The following is a 19,956-nucleotide window of genomic DNA, read 5'->3' on the forward strand; positions in this document are numbered from 1 at the left end:
CAATTTATAAATCAGCTTTCACAACCTCCAGATGTTTCACTTATAATCTCATCTATATCAATAAATTCTACCTAAAGTTTCATCCAGATCAGAAGAATGCACTTTTATGCTCTGCCAGCATGCAATCAACAGATAGCTACTATAGACTTTAATAGGTAAAAAGAAGTGATGATATCCAATTTAGCTACTACCATATATATAGGAAGTAAGTTTCTCTAAAAGAGTTTTGCTGACATTAATCTGCTTAAGCAACCATTTTTAACCTGCAATCACAGCTGAAAGTAAGAACAAATGATAAACAACATAGCCAACCACTTTGCCTCCTCTATTTTACACAAATCAAAATGTGACAACTGCTTAACCTTTAGAACTTCATTTATTTTCTGTTCTTGATTCAAAAGGCAAAGAGTGCATGAGTGGCTTTGACAATCATAAATAAAAAAACATACTGATGATCTCACAACTTAAACCTACTAAAAGTTTCCATAAGCTCAAAGAACTACAACAGGAAACAATAAGGATAAATTTCACAATGTTAACCAAACGAAACCAACACAAGGGTTCATACTGTATGATTCCTATTATGTAAAGTATAAAATGGGCAAAGCTAATCCATTCTGCTACAAGTCAGGATAGTTCTTCTACTTGGGAGTCCAGTGACTGGAAAGAGGCATGAGGAGGACTTCTGAGGTGCAGGATAATATAATTTCTTGATTCGGGTGTCAATTACAGGGTGTGGTCAGAGTCTGAAAACTCACTGAAGCATATGTCTATAGTATGCATTGTTCTGCGTGTATGTTACAATGCAATGAAAGTCTTTTAAAAACTTTTCATAAACTTCTAATTATAATACAAACTTCAAGTGGACCCTTCCCTTGTGGTGCAAAGATCCTACTAGTTTAGAGGACTTGCTGGAGTCCCAATTCTGTAATCTTTAATATTTCAGTTAAAATCTCTGAGCCTATCTTTCCATCTATAACACTACGGGATCAGTATGAGAATTAAGTTCATTTATTCAACAAGAATTTACTGTTGTTGTATCTACCACTGCCTTCTAAGCAAAGGGATTAAAATTTCTGATGCATAGGGGCACTTGTACCCCAATGTTTACAGCAACACTCTCAACAATAGCCAAATTATGGAAAGAGCCTAAATGTCCATCAACTGATGAATGGATAAAGAAATTGTGGTTTATATACACAATGGAGTACTATGTGGCAATGAGAACAAAATATGGCCCTTTGTAGCAACGTGGACGGAACTGGAGAGTGTGATGCTAAGTGAAATAAGCCATACAGAGAAAGACAGATACCATATGTTTTCACTCTTATGTGGATCCTGAGAAACTTAACAGGAACCCATGGGGGAGGGGAAGGAAAAAAAAAAAAAAAAAAGAGAGAGGTTAGAGTGGGAGAGAGCCAAAGCATAAGAGACTCTTAAAAAATGAGAACAGGGGCGCCTGGGTGGCTCAGTCGGTTAAGCGGCCGACTTCGGCTCAGGTCATGATCTCACGGTCCATGGGTTCGAGCCCCGCATCGGGCCCTGTGCTGACAGCTCAGAGCCTGGAGCCTGTTTCAGATTCTGTGTCTCCCTCTCTCTGACCCTCCCCCGTTCATGCTCTGTCTCTCTCTGTCTCAAAAATAAATAAATGTTAAAAAAAAAAAAAAATTAAAAAAAAAAATGAGAACTGAGGGCTGATGGGGGGTGGAAGGGAGGGGAGGGTGGGTGATGGGTACTGAAGAGGGCATCTTTTGGGATGAGCACTGGGTGTTGTATGGAAACAAATTTGACAATAAATTTCATATATTTAAAAAAATTAACACAATAAAATAAAATAAAATAAAATAAAATAAAATAAAATAAAATAAAATAAAATAAAATAAAATAAAAATAAAATTAGTGTACAAAAGACATCTTGGGTTCATACTGTCTCTATCTTATTTGGTGGAAATAGACAAAAGGAATAAATAAAATACATAGCATCTCATATGGTAATACATTCTACAGAGAATTAGGAAAGAAAAATTGGGCAGTAACTGTAACCAAGGTCACTTACTCAAGTGACATTTAAATGACATTTAAGCTGAGAGAAGACATTTACAAACGACATATCAGATAAACGGTTAGTATCCAAAATCCATAAAGAACTTATCAAACTCAACACCCAAAAAACAAATAATCCAGTGAAGAAATGGGCAAAAGACATGAATAGACACTTCTCCAAGGAAGACATCCAGATGACCAACCAACACATGAAAAAATACTCAACATCAGTCATCATCAGGGAAATACAAATCAACACCACAACGAGATACCACCTTACACCTGTCAGAATGGCTAACATTAACAACTCAGGCGACAACAGATGTTGAGGAGGATGCGGAGAAAGAGGATCTCTTTTGCATTGTTGGTGGGAATGCAAGCTGGTGCAGCCACTCTGGAAAACAGTATGGAGGTTCCTCAAAAAACTAAAAACAGAACTACCGCAGGACCCAGCAATAGCACTACTAGGCATTTATCCAAGGGATACAGGTGTGCTGTTTTGAAAGGACACAGGCACCCAATGTTTATAGCAGCACTATCAACAATAGCCGAAGTATGGAAAGGGCCCAAATGTCCATCGATGGACGAATGGATAAAGACGTGGCGTGTATATGTATATATATATATATATATATATATATATATATATATATGTATATATATATATATATACATACACATATATATACATACACACACACATACATACATACATACAATGGAGTATCGCTCGGCAATCAAAAAGAATGAAATCTTGCCATTTGCAGCTACGTGGATGGAACTGGAGGGTATTATGCTAAGCGAAATTAGTCAGAGAGACAAATATATGATTTCAATCATATGAGGACTTTAAGACAGAACAGATAAACACAAGGGAAGGGAAGCAAAAATAATATAAAAACAGGGAGGGTGACAAAACAGAAGAGACTCTTAAATATGGAGAGCAAACAGAGGGTTGCTGGAGGGGCTGCGGGAAGGGGGGTGGGCTAAATGGCTAAGGGGCACTAAGGAGTCTACTCCTGAAATCACTGTTGCACTATATGCTAACTTGGATGTAAATTTAAAAAATAAAGTAAAATAAAATAAATTAAAAAACAAAACAAAAATAAATGACAATTAAGCAAAGAACTCAAGTGTGTGAAGCAATACCTGGGGGAAGTGTATTCTAGGAAGAGAGATTACGTAATGTATTGCACCTGAAAATGCACAAATGTCAGAATTAGGGTTTTAAAGAAAATAAATCACATTAGAAGATAGAGCCATGAAAACCTGCCTCGAATCCATACACTGAGATTGAGGGGGAGGATGAAGGCCTTCGGGGCGGGGGGGGCGGGGATCCTTTCCTCCTCCTCCGTGGCTGGCTGTTGTATCCCACAAGGGGGCACGGCGGCCAAGAGGGCAGGGTCATAGGCACGCGGGAGTCGCAACGCGCGGTCCGCGACCCACCTGGCACTGGAGCGCATACCGGAGGTCGGCTTTTTCCCGCCAGGTGCTGAGAGCCGCCGGTGCAGACCGCGCCGAAGTCCGCAAAGGCCCCACGGTCACGATACACTACTTCGGCGAAAGCCCTAGTACCACCAGAAATGAACTTCGAGCTTCCTCACCCACGTCCTCCGGCCGCCGCACTCCACCACTTCCGGCGGTGCACCACCCAAATGCCTCCTGTCGGCAACTTCCGCCCTTCTATCTAAACGTCAAAACCCCAGATTCGGAACTGATGTGTCGCGCTTTCTCCGCACTCGGTCGTTTTAGAACTCTTTCCCGTCGGGGTGCGTGGAGTGAACTCGCGGGTCTGTGAGACCCGAAAATTGAGAGCTTCTTTGCGCCCCGGCACCTGCACCCGGCGGCTCTGCGGCTGTCACCATGGTGAGGGGGGTAGTTTCGGGAGCTCGGGTCGTAGGGCTACAGAGCTGGTGGAGGGCGAGGGCCCTGGGGCGGGGGCCCTGGGGTGAAGGGTGGTAGGTGGAAGGGAGGTACTGCTGAAGGGAAGGGTGGGCTCGGTTGAGTGAAAAAAAACTTGTTTGGGGGACACAGAGTCTGTTAAATTGCCGGCTTCGCCACGTGTTGTGTGTCGTCAGTGCCAGAGCCTAGCGATATCCCTCTGCCGCCTCGTTTTATTGCTGAGGAAACGGAGCCTGGCATACAGCACAGATCTGCCACATCTGCCCTCTTTCTACTGAATCTTTAGTGTTTCTCTGCAAAGTGGTATTCCCACGTACCTTCCTGGTGGTTGCCGCAACGTTTATGTGATAGCGGTTGAAAACACCGCAGCTGATACGTAGTACCTGGTTGACTGTCACTCGGCATTATTCTCTGTGCTGGAGTTGACTGCGACATTATTTTATTTTTGCAGTCTTAAAATACAAATGGACTGTGGCCACATGTTTAAAATAAAAGTGGCCATGTAAAATAAAACTGGCCCTTAAAAAGCAAAAGGGGATCCGAGGCGTTGCTGGTGACAGCAAGAGTACAACCACTTTTGAAAGCAGTTTGGCATATGACCACACAAAAGGCTTATGGGCGCGTGTTCATTCGCTAAAAACTGGGAACAACCCAAATACCGAACAGCTGGTCAGTATATCCGTACATGGGACTCAAGGCAGTAGTAACAAGGATTGAGGTACTGATGAATTTAACAACGTGGGGGATCTCAAAAGCCTTAAGTGAAAAGCTACACGCAAAAGGCTACAGATTGTTAATATGTAAGTTTCTAGGCTCTGCAAAAGGCAAAACTAGAGTAATATACTACATACAGATTGGAGGTGGAAAAAAGGATTGCTTTCAAAGATATACAAGGAAGTTTTCTGAGGTAATGGAAAGACTCTCTTACTCTGATTGTGGTGGTTACAAAACTGTTATAGTTTGTTAAAACTTAAAACTGTACACCTGCACCTTAAAAGGGCACATTTCATTATATGTAAATTGTATGTAAATAAAACTTACTAATTTTTTAAATAAAAAGGATAATGACGATATTGAAAAACCAGATTACTGATGTTAAGAAAAAAAAAAAAAAAGATCCTGGAATCAGGTCATCCTTTTTGTGGGCCAGTGGATTTTTGAAGTTCCTTTCAATGAACAGAAACTTTCACTGAGATTATTACAGATGTGAATCCTGATGCCTGATATCATCCAGGATCAAACATTTTTTAACTCACTTGACTAGGCTTAACAGCACAAGAGTTACTTAACCAAGTGAACATTTGGATGACATAAGGCCTTCTATACTTCATATGGTGCTCAGAAAGTTTTTTAACATAATTCTGTCATTAATTTTTAAAATCAATGTTTCTTGCATTGTTACAGCCACAAAACGAATATATTGAGTTACACCGGAAGCGCTATGGCTATCGTTTGGATTACCATGAGAAAAAGAGAAAGAAGGAAGGTCGAGAGGCTCATGAACGTTCAAAGAAGGCAAAAAAGATGATTGGTCTGAAAGCTAAGCTCTACCATAAACAGCGCCATGCTGAGAAAATACAAATGAAAAAGACGTAAGTGATCATTTCTTTGTTGTAACAAGTTAATGTCATTTTAGTAATAGGTTTTAAAACGGATAATCTTGAATCTTTTTCTTTCTTGATAGTATCAAGATGCATGAAAAGAGAAACACCAAGCAAAAGAATGATGAAAAGACTCCACAAGGAGCCGTACCTGCGTATCTGCTGGACAGGGAGGGACAGTCCCGAGCTAAAGTACTTTCCAATATGATTAAACAAAAACGAAAAGAGAAAGCAGTAAGTAATGAAAATTGAAGCATTTATTTCTTTTTTGTTCAGGAGAGAATTACTTAAATTTAATCTTAGTTTTTTTCCTTAGTTTAATTGGATACATGAAATCCAGCTACTATTCCCATTATTCAGGTACCAAAGTCTTTGTAAATTTCATTTTGTATTATTTAATAAAATATTTACTTTCTCATCACCAGAACATGTTAGTGTTTAACAGCTTTTTAAAAATGTATTAGAATACCACACATCTTTAGTGTAAAAAAAAGTACTTAAAAAGTTAGCAGTGCATCTCAAATTCAGAGTTTTAACAACTTCCTACATTTGACACCTCCTAGGGTTGTGCTCTTGCAGAGAAAGATACGACTGCTGGTTTTTTGCTGCCCTACTGTGCTAAAATTTGTTCAGAAGCAGAATAGTGAAAAACCCTCTAATTGATTTGACTTAAATAAAAATTCAGAATTTTTAAAAACATTACTGAATTGCGCTTGTGTCAAATTAGGTTAAATTCTGCTAAAAACAGGAAAAGATATAGGTACTGTTTTTAAACACCTGTGGATAAATTGACAGAAATCTAGGTAGCAACAGAATATGTGGTATCTGTATTTAAAGAATTTTCAGTCTCCAAATTTGATTTTAAAAACCACACTGTTTTTTTGGTGTGTAAGAATCTGCATTTAGAATGGTATAACTTGAGCACCAAAACAAACTTTAGAGGTTATCTACTTAACCTCTCCTCATTTTACAAATAAAAAGACTGAAGTCCAGGAGGTTGTAAATCATTCATGCTCACAGATCTATGAAATGGTAGAACTGCTTCTAGAACCTATGTGTTAGTAATAAGTCAAAAAAAATTTTTAGTATTTTTTTAAAAGTTATTAAATACTTATTTTCCAGTGTTTATTTATTTTGAGAGAGAGCAGGGGAGGGGCAGAGACAGAGAATCCCAAGCAGCCTCCTCACTGTCAGCACAGAGCCTGACATGGGGCTGGATCTCATAAACTGTGAGATCATGACCTAAGCCAAAACCAAGAGTTGGACATTTAATTGACTGAGCCACCCAGATGCTCCAAAGTCAGATTCTTTATACTGCCTTTCACTTTTTTCAAACAATTTGCATTCTAGGGAGGTTCAAAGTATGTGGTGATGATTTTGTCTTACTAGTAATAAAATCTAACAGTTCACTTGAGGTAAAAATAGATATATTAAGAGGTGGAAACAGTCTTCTAATTTTACATATGAACTATTTGGTAGTCAGCACATGTAGTTTCAAGAAGTCACTGACTTATTACAGGTGGCGTTTTTCATCCATAACAAGCCATTAAGATTTTTAGCTTAAGCAAACCATTTTATTTAATGTGTTCATAATATGAAACTTCATTAATTCCAATTAATTTGGGGCTTGCGAGGAGACAGTACAGACCTCTAGAAACAGTTGAGCCAAAATCTTGTTGGTTTAGGAAAAAAATTTGATTTTTCATTCTCATTGCCATTTACTAACAAATTTAAATGATGGTCTGTTTTTAGGGAAAATGGGAAGTCCCTTTGCCCAAAGTTCGTGCCCAGGGAGAAACAGAAGTATTAAAAGTTATTCGAACAGGAAAGAGAAAGAAGAAAGCATGGAAGAGGATGGTTACAAAAGTCTGCTTTGTTGGAGATGGCTTTACTCGAAAACCACCTAAATATGAAAGATTCATTAGGCCAATGGTAAGTCCCTTGCAAGAGTGGGATGGATTAAATATTGGTTGCTGTGTTAAATTGGGTAAAGTAGAATTTCCTGAAATTCCTGAAATTGATATGAAAAGAGATTGAAAGACATTTTTTAGGCTGTTTTTGTTATTTTAAGTTATTGACAGGGATGGCTTAGGAATTTTCCTGTACTGTCAAGAATCTTGTCTTCATAAGGAACAAGAGATGAAAAGTAGTTTTCATTACAGTGTCAGTGGATCCTGATTTTTAAATATATGGCGTATTAGAATCTTCATTTTCCACATGAAGTCATTTTACTCACTCAGCAAGTAATCTATATACCTGACACTTGTTATATTTAAGAACAGTTCAAAAACTTCAGTAGGGACAGCTTTTTTCAAGAAGCAAATCCTATTTATTAGGGCAATTAATGCTTTTGAAAACAGTATGTAATCATTGGAAAAAGAATTTAATATAAGAGTGGGACTTTAATTTCCTTTGACACCAGTGGTCAAAACCAGTCTGGTCCCCTTTCCCAAGATGTAATTGAACATATGGTTGACCCTTGAACAACTTGGGTTAGGGATGCCCACCACCTGCACAGCTGAAAATCCACATATAACTTTTGACTCCTCAAAAACTAAACTAATAGACTGTTGCTGGAAACCTTACTGATGGCACCAACTGTCGATTAACACATATTTTGTATGTTAAGTGTATCATATACTGTATTCTTAAAGCTAAAGAAAAAAGGGCACCAGAGAAAAAGGGGCACTTGGGTGGTTGAGTCAATTATGCATCTGACTCTTGATCACAGCTCAGGTCTTGATCTCAGGGTTGAGTTCAAGCCCCACATTGGACTCTGCGCTAGGCATGAAGGCTACTTAAAGAAAAAAAACAAAAAAACGTTAATATCATTAAGGAAAAATAAATATCAAAAAAAAGTCTTCATGTAAGTGGACTTGTGCAATTCAAACCTGTTTTTGTGGGTCAGCTGTGTATTTTTGCAAAATCCCTTTAAACAGACTGAATTACTCTCCCCACTGGATATCTAACCTGCTTAGAAAAACAATCAGAGGAAGGTTGGCAGTGTTCCCGTTTCTCAACCTGAATAATTTTTAACGGATTAAAATGTTGTCAAACAGTCTGTTTCTGTAAATTTCTGTCGAAACACAGCTGTGCCCTTTCATTTACATAATGTCTATGGCTGTGTTTTCCTGCAGACTTTTGAGTAGTTGCAGGAGAGACCATATGGCCTGCAAAACCTAAAATGTTCACTATCCCTTTACAGAAAACCTTGACCCGTCCCTGGATTGTATCATGGATGCCTCTTATTTTGATTTCATATTCATAATCTCTTAAATATAGTTTGGTAACTTTATCAGTTCTGTAGGGAGAGAATATACTGGTCATGTTGTTCTAGGCTTTCTGTAGCTTGACAGATAAGTCTCTTATTGTGCATTAGTCAAAGGGCATTCCCAACTGTGTAAGTTTATTACAAGCTTCATTAAAGAGTCCATTACTAAGTACTTGATGTACCCTTACCCCATACGTGGAAAAATCAAATTTAAGAAACTGCAGAGTGTTGTGGCTTCTGAAGTGCTACACCCCAAGAGGCCATATCTAGGTGACTGAGTGACTGTGGTCTCTGTAAAAGATGTCTGGGCTTTCTCCAGTCTTTGACCAGTATTACCATCAATGAAAAGCTGACAGTCCACCCCACCTTTTTCATCATGTAAAATAGCTAAGGTATATAGAGACATGCCATTTAACCTGGGGAACAAGTCATTTCACATGTCAATCCTTATAAAAAAAAAAAAAAAAAAGGGAGTTTTAAGGTTATAATGCTTAAATGAGCTATTTGTACACTTCAGCACAGTGCCTGGCATATAGCAAGTTCTCAGTAAATGTACGTAACTACAGAGGAAAATCTGAGTATGATGCTAGGTAAAGCTCCATGGTAACAACTCCAGGAGTATGTGTTTGGAGTTTTTCCCCCATGTATTTATCAGGTTTGTAGTCTGTAGAATTTATAAATATTTAATTTGATGCCTTAAGGTTTGCCATTGTTCAATCCATGAGGATTTTTGTTGGGGAAGACCATTGGAAAAGCAGATGATTGCTCATCGTTAACATTTTAGACTTGTAACGTTTTTGTGTTTGACTTATTAGGGCTTACGTTTCAAAAAGGCCCATGTAACACATCCTGAATTGAAAGCCACCTTTTGCCTGCCAATACTGGGTGTAAAAAAGAATCCCTCATCCCCACTGTATACGTCTTTGGGTGTTATTACCAAAGGTACTGTCATTGAAGTGAACGTGAGTGAGTTGGGCCTTGTGACACAAGGAGGCAAGGTTATTTGGGGTAAGTAAAGTTTTGAATATGGGGCTGCTGCTATTATAACCCTAAAATTGAAATTTTTAAGTTGGTAGGAAGTATGTAAGCAAATTTTAATGCAGAATTGCTGGATAAGTAAAAATGATGTAAATCAGACGTAAACTTACGAAAAATACTTCTGTAGACACAATAGTTATGAATGTGATTCTTTTTAGTTTGGATTATTGATATCAGTTTATAAAGTGTACTAGATTTTTAGATTTAGGGCTGTTTTAAGAGAAACTATGAAAGAAGCAGATGGAAAGTTACAATTATAAGTAACATATTGGAAGGAATTAGAATTCCCCCAGGAATGGGGGAAGGGAGACCTACATCAAACACATAGCCACACTATTTCAATAATAATTAAAAAACAGAAAGACGCCATGCCTCGTTTTCTTGGTTTTCTGCTTTTAGTGTCCAGGTAAGCTTTAATGTTCTTCAAAATTGAAGAGTACACTCTGACTTCTTGATTGAGTCTTTATATGAGTCATTAACTCCTACTTCATATTGGCAGACATCAGTTTTAAAATAGGTTGCTAGATTAACTTGAAACTTAATGAAAACTTACTGCATTTTCTAGTAAGAAAAGTGTGTGGAAAAGCAACACTGCTCAGGTAAATCCACAAGGGCTTGCTAATACAACGTACTAACAGAATGGAGCTGACCACTATTTGTAAAAGTGTAACAATAGTATGTAAAAATTGCCTCCAGAACTTGTTTGATTTTGAGCGATTTTGTAAAATCTCATTGATCCTTCTATCGTTTATTTTTTTCTTTCTTAAAAGTGTCCATTAGAAATAATTTGGGCAAAGTTAATTTTTATTAGCTAAATCTCTCCTTTTTCCCACGTTGTTTTCTTCAGGAAAATATGCCCAGGTTACCAACAATCCTGAAAACGATGGATGCATAAATGCAGTCTTGCTGGTTTGACAGCACTTTCAGACAAGTAACTCTTGACAATTACTGAAGACTACTCACCAGTTAAGAAGACACCGTTTCTGTGGTGGTTCTCCAAATACTGCCCAACAGCCTTACATATCTGCAGCCTTCAAGAGAACTATTTATTCTATTGTAAGAAACATTAAAATAGGCTTATTTACAAATTGGTCTTTATTTTTTAGTCTGTTGAGCATTTAGGCGTTCATAAATCTGAATAATGTTTTAAAAAGCAATTATAGGGGAGCTGGGTAGCTTACTCAGCACTCTGTGCTGACAGTGCAGAGCCGGCTTGGGATCCTATGTCTTTTCTCTCTCTGCCCCTCTCCCTCTCTCTCAAAATAAAGATTTAAAAATACATTTAAAAAAGATTTAAAAAAGCAATTGTAGAAGTATCTTGGTCTGTATCTGCATTAAGAAGTGGATACTCAGCAATGCAGATTTTTTGTTACTGGAAAAATTAGTATAGTTGAAAACACCTTTTATCATAAAGGTTCGTGCACACTTAAAACTAGAGCCTATGCTAGGAAACTGTCATTTCTGAGACCTTACCTGAAGTCTTTTATCTTCATTAATCCTAAGAAAGGTAGAGTTCAGAAAAATCTTTTCACCTCTAGTTTTGTATTTTACACATTTTTTCTTCCTCTCAGTCATGTATACTTCTATCTACTAGGAACTGTATTTTCTACTCAAAATATATGGAAAAAAATACACTAAAATGTTTATACTTTCATATATTTAACAGGGTTAAAAATGTAAGTAATTCCAGGTAAAAGTTTTAAAAACACTGCACTGATGCTCTTTATGAGCAATTTGTTTGCAGTTAACGTGAATAATATAAACAAGATCATGTTTCAGGTTTTGTAACTTAGTCAAAGTGCTCTTGTGATGTGAATGTTGGTAGCTCTGAGCTTTTAAGGTGTAGTATCACATTAATCTATAATCACGTTAATGGTTTTAAATTGTTTATTTTTAAAGTCTGTCTTGAAAGTACAACCACTGTGATTAATTGTGCCTTTAACAAAATTATTTTATGTCTAAACAAATTCAATTATCAAAACACAGGCCAGGAAACGATCACAAAACATACTACTATTAAAACTTAAAAAACAAAACAAAAAAAACTACCAAGAAAACAAACATGAGTACCTCAGTAAGACTTGCTCTTCTCAATAACGTAACATCTTTTCTAAATACTGTAAACATAGAAGTTTTAGAACACATACACACTTAGGAAAAGAAAGCCTATTTCCTTGGGAATGACTATCCAGTATGATACAATTACTTTAGGATGACAGAAGCTGAACTTTTCTTAACAATTAAGATTTTAACGACTGATTTTTGCCACTAATAGAAATGGGGAATGTGTGAATGACTGTTTTGGAAGGTGGGGGGGAAAAAAGGTTAAAGGTAAGCACAATACTACAGAACTAAGGTCCACTTATCTTTTAGAACCCAAAATAAGCAAATTAACTATCATGTACAAAGAAAGCTTGATATTAAATATACCAACAGAAGCCTAACATTTGTAACTAATAACACTCATGAAAGACTGGCTAACACCCTAACATCAGATTAGCCACTAGTGGACATACAAGGCAGAAATTTCTAAAATGCTATTACACAGATGGGTAATGTTAGTATAAATTCTTTATTTACATTAAGATCTGTATCAGTTTGCTGGTGTGACCAAACCTTAGAAGGTAGTCCCTAACGGTAAAGCAGTACTTAATAGCAGGTATTCAGATACTACGTCAAGACTCAGTTTGATGTAATCATAAACCTTCAAGATAATTTTCTGAAGTCACTGAAACAATTTTAGGTAGTGTTCTGGTGGTCAGCTAAAAGCGAACCATTGATCACCAGTAACTGTTACCTTGCCATGTTCATTCTGCAGTGAATGGAAACACCGTGAATATAGACATTTTAAGTAGAAGACTGACATTCTGTCATGCTATTTGATTTTATAAAAAATCATAATAGATCCTCTCACCTTTAAAAGTTGTAGAGGAGCTTTATAATAAATTCTTAAATATATTTCTGTGATGTCTAGCAACTGGAGAATTTAAACTTGAAAGCAGAACTAAAATTTTGCTAATATATATGTTTTATATTACATAAGGAAATATATACGTATTTACACAAACTGAAGTGAAGTCTTTTCCAGAAATAAAACTTCTAAACAGAAAAAAGCAGTCCACAAAGGACTATAGAATGTGACTAGACACTCAACAACTAGACTGGCTGGCTGAAATCAGATTTCAGTCCTCTCTAATTCTGAAGTTTTTCCAATGCCTTGGCAAAAACTAGGTATCTGATTTGTTTTATTCAGATTCCTTATTGAGGACAAATTTTGTTATCAATTCTATACTCACTGAGTACAGAACTCATTTACTGGACACGAACATGTTACTAACCATGACAGTAAGGTTTTTCTACGTGACCTCACTTTCTCTACCATCTACAAACCCCAAAATAACATTCTCTGTCAGAGATAATATGTATCAAAAGTTTTCTGGTATGCTAAGCAAAAAGTACTGCAATTGCTGAAAATGCTCTTACTGTTTAAGAATAAACCAAACAAGTTTAACAAGGTGAGTGTATACTGTTAGTCCCCACTTATACACGAATAACTGATTATTTTGTGAACTCAGCAACTATATATTCACCTATCAAGAGTTGTCAGCTCAAATTTCTTAAACTATACCCGAGAATAATGAATAGTCCAAGTAAAAAAGTAAAATATCTAAGTGTTAGGTTTTTAAATCTATTGTAAGAAATTAAAAATGGAAAGGTTAAGAATTTACTAAATCTTCCTATCTTTATTTCCCTAATTGTGGTAGTAAAGTTTCTCACAAAATCTATAAAACGGCATCAACATGATAGATACACTAGTACTAGTACCAGTCATACTTATTTTTTCGACTAATCAGCATTTGTTCAGAAAACAAATGGCCAAAGTGCTTTAATTTTTCATCTGGAGTAAAGTCATCTGGCTTGCCTCTGACCAGTAACAAAGGAAAATGTAGGGGATACGAGCATTCAAAATTTACTGTCATTTTACCTGCTTAAACATTTAACTCAGCTTATTAGATCTAAAATATCACTATCTCAAAATAAAATTTAATGACCTCACCTGACCATAGACTAGGATAAAGCATTCAACATCAATCCTTAGCACCTCAGATAATGGCAGAAAGACTTAACGTTTTGTTTTTTTTCCATGTAAAGACCAATTCTGTTTTAAAAACAACCTAAATGGTCTCAAAGCATTCTCCACAAGAAGCGCAAATCTGAGCACACCTAATACTTAATGAGATTTTTTTTTTAATTTTCCTAGGCAAAAGCCTTTGCTACAGTAACAATGTATATATACAGGCTAGCTTGTAACCTGTCAAGAACAAATTAAGAGTGAGCAAGACCAGAGCAACACCCAAAGCCTCCAATTTGATATAAGCTCTTAACTGTAGCTCCCTAGGCAGATTTATTCTTGTCATGTGGATCTAAGGTGGTGGGGGCATGGTCCAAATCTACCCAGGTGTGGATGCCAAGGATATAAGCTGGCAGACGAGCAGGCAGACCTTTTGGTAGGAATCACTCTCTTGAGTTACGGAAGTGGACAAAAGCTGAGGAGAATATACAACTCTAGAGTAAAGGCAGTGGCAGAATCAAGGAGAAGCCTTAGGAAGGGTTCTCACACTTCTGAAGTATACATGTTAATTGGATGAGGACAAAAGTATAGTCCCCAGCTTCAAATGAAACGTATATAATCATGAATGCCGACATGCCGAAGTTAAGTCCCTAGCAGTATTGTTAGTATAAGATGTTGTCAAGATGGAACTGGAAACAGATTTTGTACCTTTCCTCAGACACAAGTCAAAGGAGGAAACAGCATCTACACAGCTACGAATCAGGAGGCCAAAATACCACCTTCAAAAACCCTTCACCATAAACTTCTGTATTTGTGCTGTCATTTAGTTGAAGTATATTTTCACGTACTGACATTTTTGTTTTGACATGCCTACATTTTAAAAAATGATTAGTTTTGATTTTTTAAGATAAAACTTCTGGAACCTTCACCAAGTTTACTATTAAAATCCATAGTATAAAAGATTTCTGTGATCCTTACAAGTAATGGAAAGCCTACTACTTTCAGTTTAATTTATATTTTCTGAAATACTAACGGTCAGGTGTCCCAATTGTTAAAGAAAATATAGTATGATCTGGTTTCCCCAAATCGAAACATGGTTAATAAAAATAAAAAATTGTACTTACACCAAACAGCCTGAAAAATTAAAAAGAATGGTGAATCCTAGGTCCTAAGGGGGAGGGAAAACTGGCATCATAAATAAGTTCAAAGTAAAATTTTAGAATTTTTGCCCTGTGCCCCATGCCATTTATTACCATATTTTAAAAACAACAATTATGTTACAAAGAAGAGGGTTCTAGCATCTGCATTTCTTCTTGACTCATGTCAGCTTCGCTTTCTTCTTAGCAGGTCCTTTATGCCCTTTGGCCTTCCTTCTTAAATTCCGCCTGTCGACCACAGGCACCTCCACTTCTATCTCCTCTGAGCTGCTATCCACAGTTTTCTCTGCTGACTGGGTAAACTGATCCAGTTGCTCCGAAGATGCTTCAGACTGTTCCTCCGACTGGTTCTTCTGTCCTGCGTTCTGTGCAAATGGCACATCTTCAAGTTCAACCTCTATCAAAGAACTCTGGGGAAGAGCTGTAGATGTTTCTTGGGGCTCAGGTACCCCCTCCTCACCCTGGTCTTCCAATGAAGAAGTAGTATTGGGCGATAAATTTTCAGAGATGGACTCCTCAGAAAATTCAGCTATCACAGAGTTTGGAAAACCACTGTCAGATCGTTCTTCATTTGGGACAGTACCAACATTGTCTGAACTCCCAAAATGGGCTTTCTTTCTGGAAACTAGTGGTAGTTTCTCTTCAGTGTGCCCTTTTTCATCAGATGGGCCTTCGTCTAGCAACATTTCTGAGTCAGTTATATGTGAGGTCTAAAAATAAAACACCTGGTGAACAAACCTTTGCAGTACAGTTCTTACATAAATTATTCTCAGACACTAATATTCAGTGACAATGAACTGCATTTTAAAGAATTCAGTACTCAGTCACTTTCATTAATCAGGTGTGCATACTCTGAACACAAGTCAATTTTTTCAAAACTGATGTGATCATTTGACTCCTCCTTTAAAGACATAATAAAAGTACTTCGGACATTTTAAACTTCCTATGAAGTTTCTTTAAAACCATCAATGAACTAAAACTTCTTGGTGTCTTGCTCTTACTTGAGCCACAAGCAAGAGTCCTCTGGAGTGTGACACTGGGCCATCCCACTAAGTCTGACTATGACTTCACTAGATGAAAGGGAAGGGCAGTGGAAATTTTATTCATTTATTTAGTGAAACACTAATAAAATAATGCCATACAATAGTTGTTCAGCCTTAAATTGGAATATTCAAAAGTAAAAATGAAACTCCTTTTAAAATATTCCATCAGGTTTTCCCCACTCATCGAATCTCTCTCCCCAATTAAAATGTGTTAAAATGGTCATAGACTATGGTCATAGACTATGTAAGCAACAGGTATTCGAGTATTTGGTAAACTATGTTTTATCCATTTTTCTAAGCATTTCTCTAAATCTACAAAACAAAACTCATTTCAGGGCACCTGGGTGCCTCAGTTGGTTAAGTGTCCGACTCTTGATTTCGGCTCCGGTCACGATCTCATGGTTCAGTTCCTGAGAATGAGCCCCATGTCGGGATTGCTGTGGCAGCACAGAGCCCGCGTGGGATTCTTTCTCCCTCTCCCTCTGCCCCTACTCTGCTCATTCTCTCTCTCTCTCAAAATAAATATACTTAAAGTAAGTAAAATATAAAATAAAAAAACTCATTTTGTTAACGTAAGTCACATATGTATGAATAAGGTTACAGAGATTAGAATTTATGGAACGTTACGGATTGCATTATTTTAAAATACCTAATGTAGTGTGATAATATATAATTAATTTTCCTGAAGGACTATATATATATTAAGTGGAGGAAAATATATCCACTGCAATGCCCCTTCCACGTCACCAACACTGGAACAGGTGGACTGTAAGAAATTATCTCCCTCTTACCTTATCCTGTGCAACAGTCTCAGGAGGTTTTGAAGATTCTGCCACCACTGGAACAAGAGTTGCAGAGTCTTCACTGGAATTAAAAGACTGCAATTTTGTTTCTTCATCTAAAACTTCACTAGCGGAGTCCTCCTCTTCAGTTGTAAGTGAGGCCTTCAGAGTATCATCCATTATCTCACCATTCAGAGGCTCTAATTCAGATTCCTACATGAATGGGGGGAAAAAAGTAAGTCAGGATACAATTTTAAGGTAACTTATTATTTGTCATGCAAGGAGAGTCCGTTCCCAGTCTCCACCTGTCATGCACCAGGACTCAAGATAAAGTTTTACCACATTATAGGACATGAGTTAAGGAATTAGTCTGAGGAAAAGACAAACTTCTCAGGCAGGGTCGGTAAAAATGCACAAGTAACCCAAACTCCCCCTGTTCTCATGGAGACAGGAGACAGACCAGGATGCTCTGCAGACACAGCGCAGGTCTGAGATGCAGTGAAGAAACCCTGTTCCCTTCTTGTTCTTCCTTTTTATAGGGCCAGCCTGACGGGCACCTTTTCAGTAAAAAGGCACCAGAGACTAGAGCTGATGCCAGCTCTTTACACAACACTTGGTCAGCACTTGACATCTTTGGGGCCTGTGGGAAGTTACGGTTTACCCTAACAAGGGGAGAAAGCACTGCCAGTCTTGGAGGAAGCTCAGTTTGGACACAAGCTTCTTGCTGGAAGAAAACAGCCCTCGATCTGAGTTCATTTTCCAGTCAACTTTCCAGTCAACTCTGGCTCACTTTTTGAACAATCCTGCTCCTTACATCACATTAAATACGGAAATATCAGTGAGCTGATGACACAAGCCCTCCAATTATGAAATTCTTCCAATGTTTATCAACACAAAATAGTTCTATGTAATGTTTAGTAGTTCTAATGAATCTTAGTGAGATTCTAATAGAGGGCATTTGATTACCATTTTAAAACTTAGAAAACTGATGCACTCCAGTTCAGAAATAGATCTGTCTGAATTATGTAGGATCCCTACAATCATAGGGATACTGAAATCAGGACTTAGAAAAATTTATCTGCCCAGACAATATATGGAAAATAGACTGCACATAGAAGGTATTTACAATAAAGTTCATAAAATGATCAACTAAGATAGGAAAAAATGTTGAAAGAACAAAATGAGAAAAACATAGCAAACGCTTAAAAAAAAAAACAGAATGTTGGTAACTAAAAGTGAGAAGCAGCAGAAGAGAGAAATCTGTCCCTCAAGCTTTCGGTTTGGGAACAGAATGGAAGATTAAAAAAAAAAAAAATTACAGGAAAAAAGGCCCAATACAGAAATGATAAGAAAGGATAAAGATTATGTTGAATTTAAGAAGATAAAAGACATCTGTCTACATAAAAATATTCAGGAGACAAGCAATATTGAAGCATTACAGTCCGAATATTCAAAGTCTAGAGTTACTAGTCATCCCCACAGAGATGAGAGTTCAACCACTGGATTGGATGCATTTTCAAAGGAGAGAACATGAACCAAAGAGCAGAAAGCCAAGAACTGAATCTTCCAGGATGTCCACAAATAAAGGGGAAAAAAGGAAGCAGAATAGCTAAGTAATAAAGCAAAACAAAACTTCAGAGATAGGAAAAACCTAGAAAAAATACAGTAGTGTTATAAGGCCTACATTACACGGGACTAGAGAATATTGAAGAAGTCACAGTAATCGATCTAGGTACGGAAAGTCACTAAGTGTCACTGGTGACTTACAAGACTATGTGCTCAGTGTGTTGCTGGACAAATGAAACTAGTTACATGAAGTACGTACAGTATAATCTTAAGGATATTTTTTTTTAAGAGAAAGAGAGAGCAATCACGAGTGGGGGGAGGGGCAGAGAGCGAGAGAGAGAGAATCCCAAGCAAGCTCCATGCTCAACACAGAACCCAACATGGAGCTTGATTCCACCATCCTGGGATTATATGACCTGAGCTGAAATCGAGAGTTGGAAGCTCAACCAAGTGAGCCACCCAGGCGCCCCTAATCGTAAGTTTTTAAAAGAGAACAAGACCACAAATATATATTCTCATAAATGTCTGGATGTGCACAAATCCCCTTTTTAAACACACACTTTACTGTCCAAATGTCCTACAACACAAGAAGAAAATGTCATTTAAAAACACAGTTTCACTGGGGCGCCTGGGTGGCTCAGTTGGTTAAGCAACTGATTTCAGTTCAGGTCATGATCTTACAGTTCGTGGGTTCAAGCCCCGCACTGGGCTTTGCATTGTGCTCCAAGCCCCGCACAGAGCCTGCTTGGTATTCACTACCTCCTCCTCTCTATCCCTCCCCCAATCAATCTCTCTCAAATAAACTTTTTTTTTTAATAAAAAATAAAAATATAGTTTCATGAAATAGAGGAGGCAGGAGCTAAAGTGGAGTAAGTTAAGAAAATACAATTGGTGGGGCGCCTGGGTGGCTAAGTTGGTTGAGTGTCCAACTTCAGCTCAGGTCATGATCTCAAGGCTGATAAGTTGGAGCCCCGTATCGGGCTCTGTGCTGACAAGCTCAGAGCCTGGAGCCTGCTTCAGATTCTGTGTCTCCCTCTCTCTCTGCCTCTCCCTGCTCACACTATATTTCTCTCAAAAATAAGTATTTTTAAATTAAAATAAAATAAAAATGGTAATGCAGTTTCACTTATTTAGGTGCTGGCTAGACTTGGCAAACAGGTAAAAGATTTGTAAAGAAACTTAAGCATGTATGAAAGAAGAAATAAGGAATCTCTAGAGAACCAAAGGTTGAAAATACTGAAGAAAAAGAAAAGGGGGTGCCTGGGTGTCTCAAGTGGGTTAAGTGTCCGACTTTTGGTTTTGGCTCAGATCATGATCTCATGGTTTTGGGGGTTTGGGTCTCACGTCAGGCTCTGTGCAGACAGCGGGGAGTCTGCTTGGGATTCTGTCTCCCTCTCTCTCTGTTCCTACCCCACTCGCACAGTCTCTGTCTCTCTCAAAATAAATAAAACTTAAAAAAAAAAAAAAAAAAGAAAGAAAAA

The 19,956-nt window shown here is 37.6% G+C and overlaps 3 protein-coding genes across 10 annotated transcripts in view; 1 reads left to right on the top strand and 2 right to left on the bottom strand.

Moving 5' to 3' along the window:
- GFM2 (GTP dependent ribosome recycling factor mitochondrial 2) overlaps positions 1-3,603 on the bottom strand; it is a 73,856-nt gene extending 70,253 nt beyond the window's left edge. For both annotated transcript variants that reach the window (XM_045495494.1, XM_045495488.1), the window contains exon 1: positions 3,490-3,603. The gene's annotated coding sequence lies outside the window, so the exon portion shown is untranslated. The remainder of the gene's footprint in view (positions 1-3,489) is intronic.
- A 74-nt stretch (positions 3,604-3,677) lies between these two features.
- NSA2 (NSA2 ribosome biogenesis factor) lies at positions 3,678-10,943 on the top strand. The gene is made up of 6 exons (XM_045495587.1): positions 3,678-3,909; positions 5,350-5,537; positions 5,630-5,780; positions 7,299-7,478; positions 9,633-9,825; positions 10,703-10,943. The coding sequence occupies exons 1-6, from the start codon at positions 3,907-3,909 to the stop codon at positions 10,768-10,770; spliced, it is 783 nt and encodes a 260-aa protein (XP_045351543.1). The 5' UTR covers positions 3,678-3,906; the 3' UTR covers positions 10,771-10,943.
- A 785-nt stretch (positions 10,944-11,728) lies between these two features.
- The window catches only part of FAM169A (family with sequence similarity 169 member A), a 97,408-nt gene continuing 89,180 nt past the window's right edge, over positions 11,729-19,956 (bottom strand). For all 7 annotated transcript variants that reach the window (XM_045495519.1, XM_045495534.1, XM_045495563.1 and 4 more), the window contains 2 exons: positions 16,919-17,122; positions 11,729-15,794 (listed from right to left, as the gene is read on the bottom strand). In XM_045495519.1, the coding sequence (XP_045351475.1) occupies positions 15,246-15,794; positions 16,919-17,122 (753 nt within the window). In that variant the 3' untranslated portion in view covers positions 11,729-15,245. The remainder of the gene's footprint in view (positions 15,795-16,918; positions 17,123-19,956) is intronic.

The sequence above is a fragment of the Leopardus geoffroyi genome, chromosome A1 (assembly GCF_018350155.1).
Source record: "Leopardus geoffroyi isolate Oge1 chromosome A1, O.geoffroyi_Oge1_pat1.0, whole genome shotgun sequence".
In the NCBI taxonomy this organism is placed as follows: Eukaryota; Metazoa; Chordata; class Mammalia; order Carnivora; family Felidae; genus Leopardus; species Leopardus geoffroyi.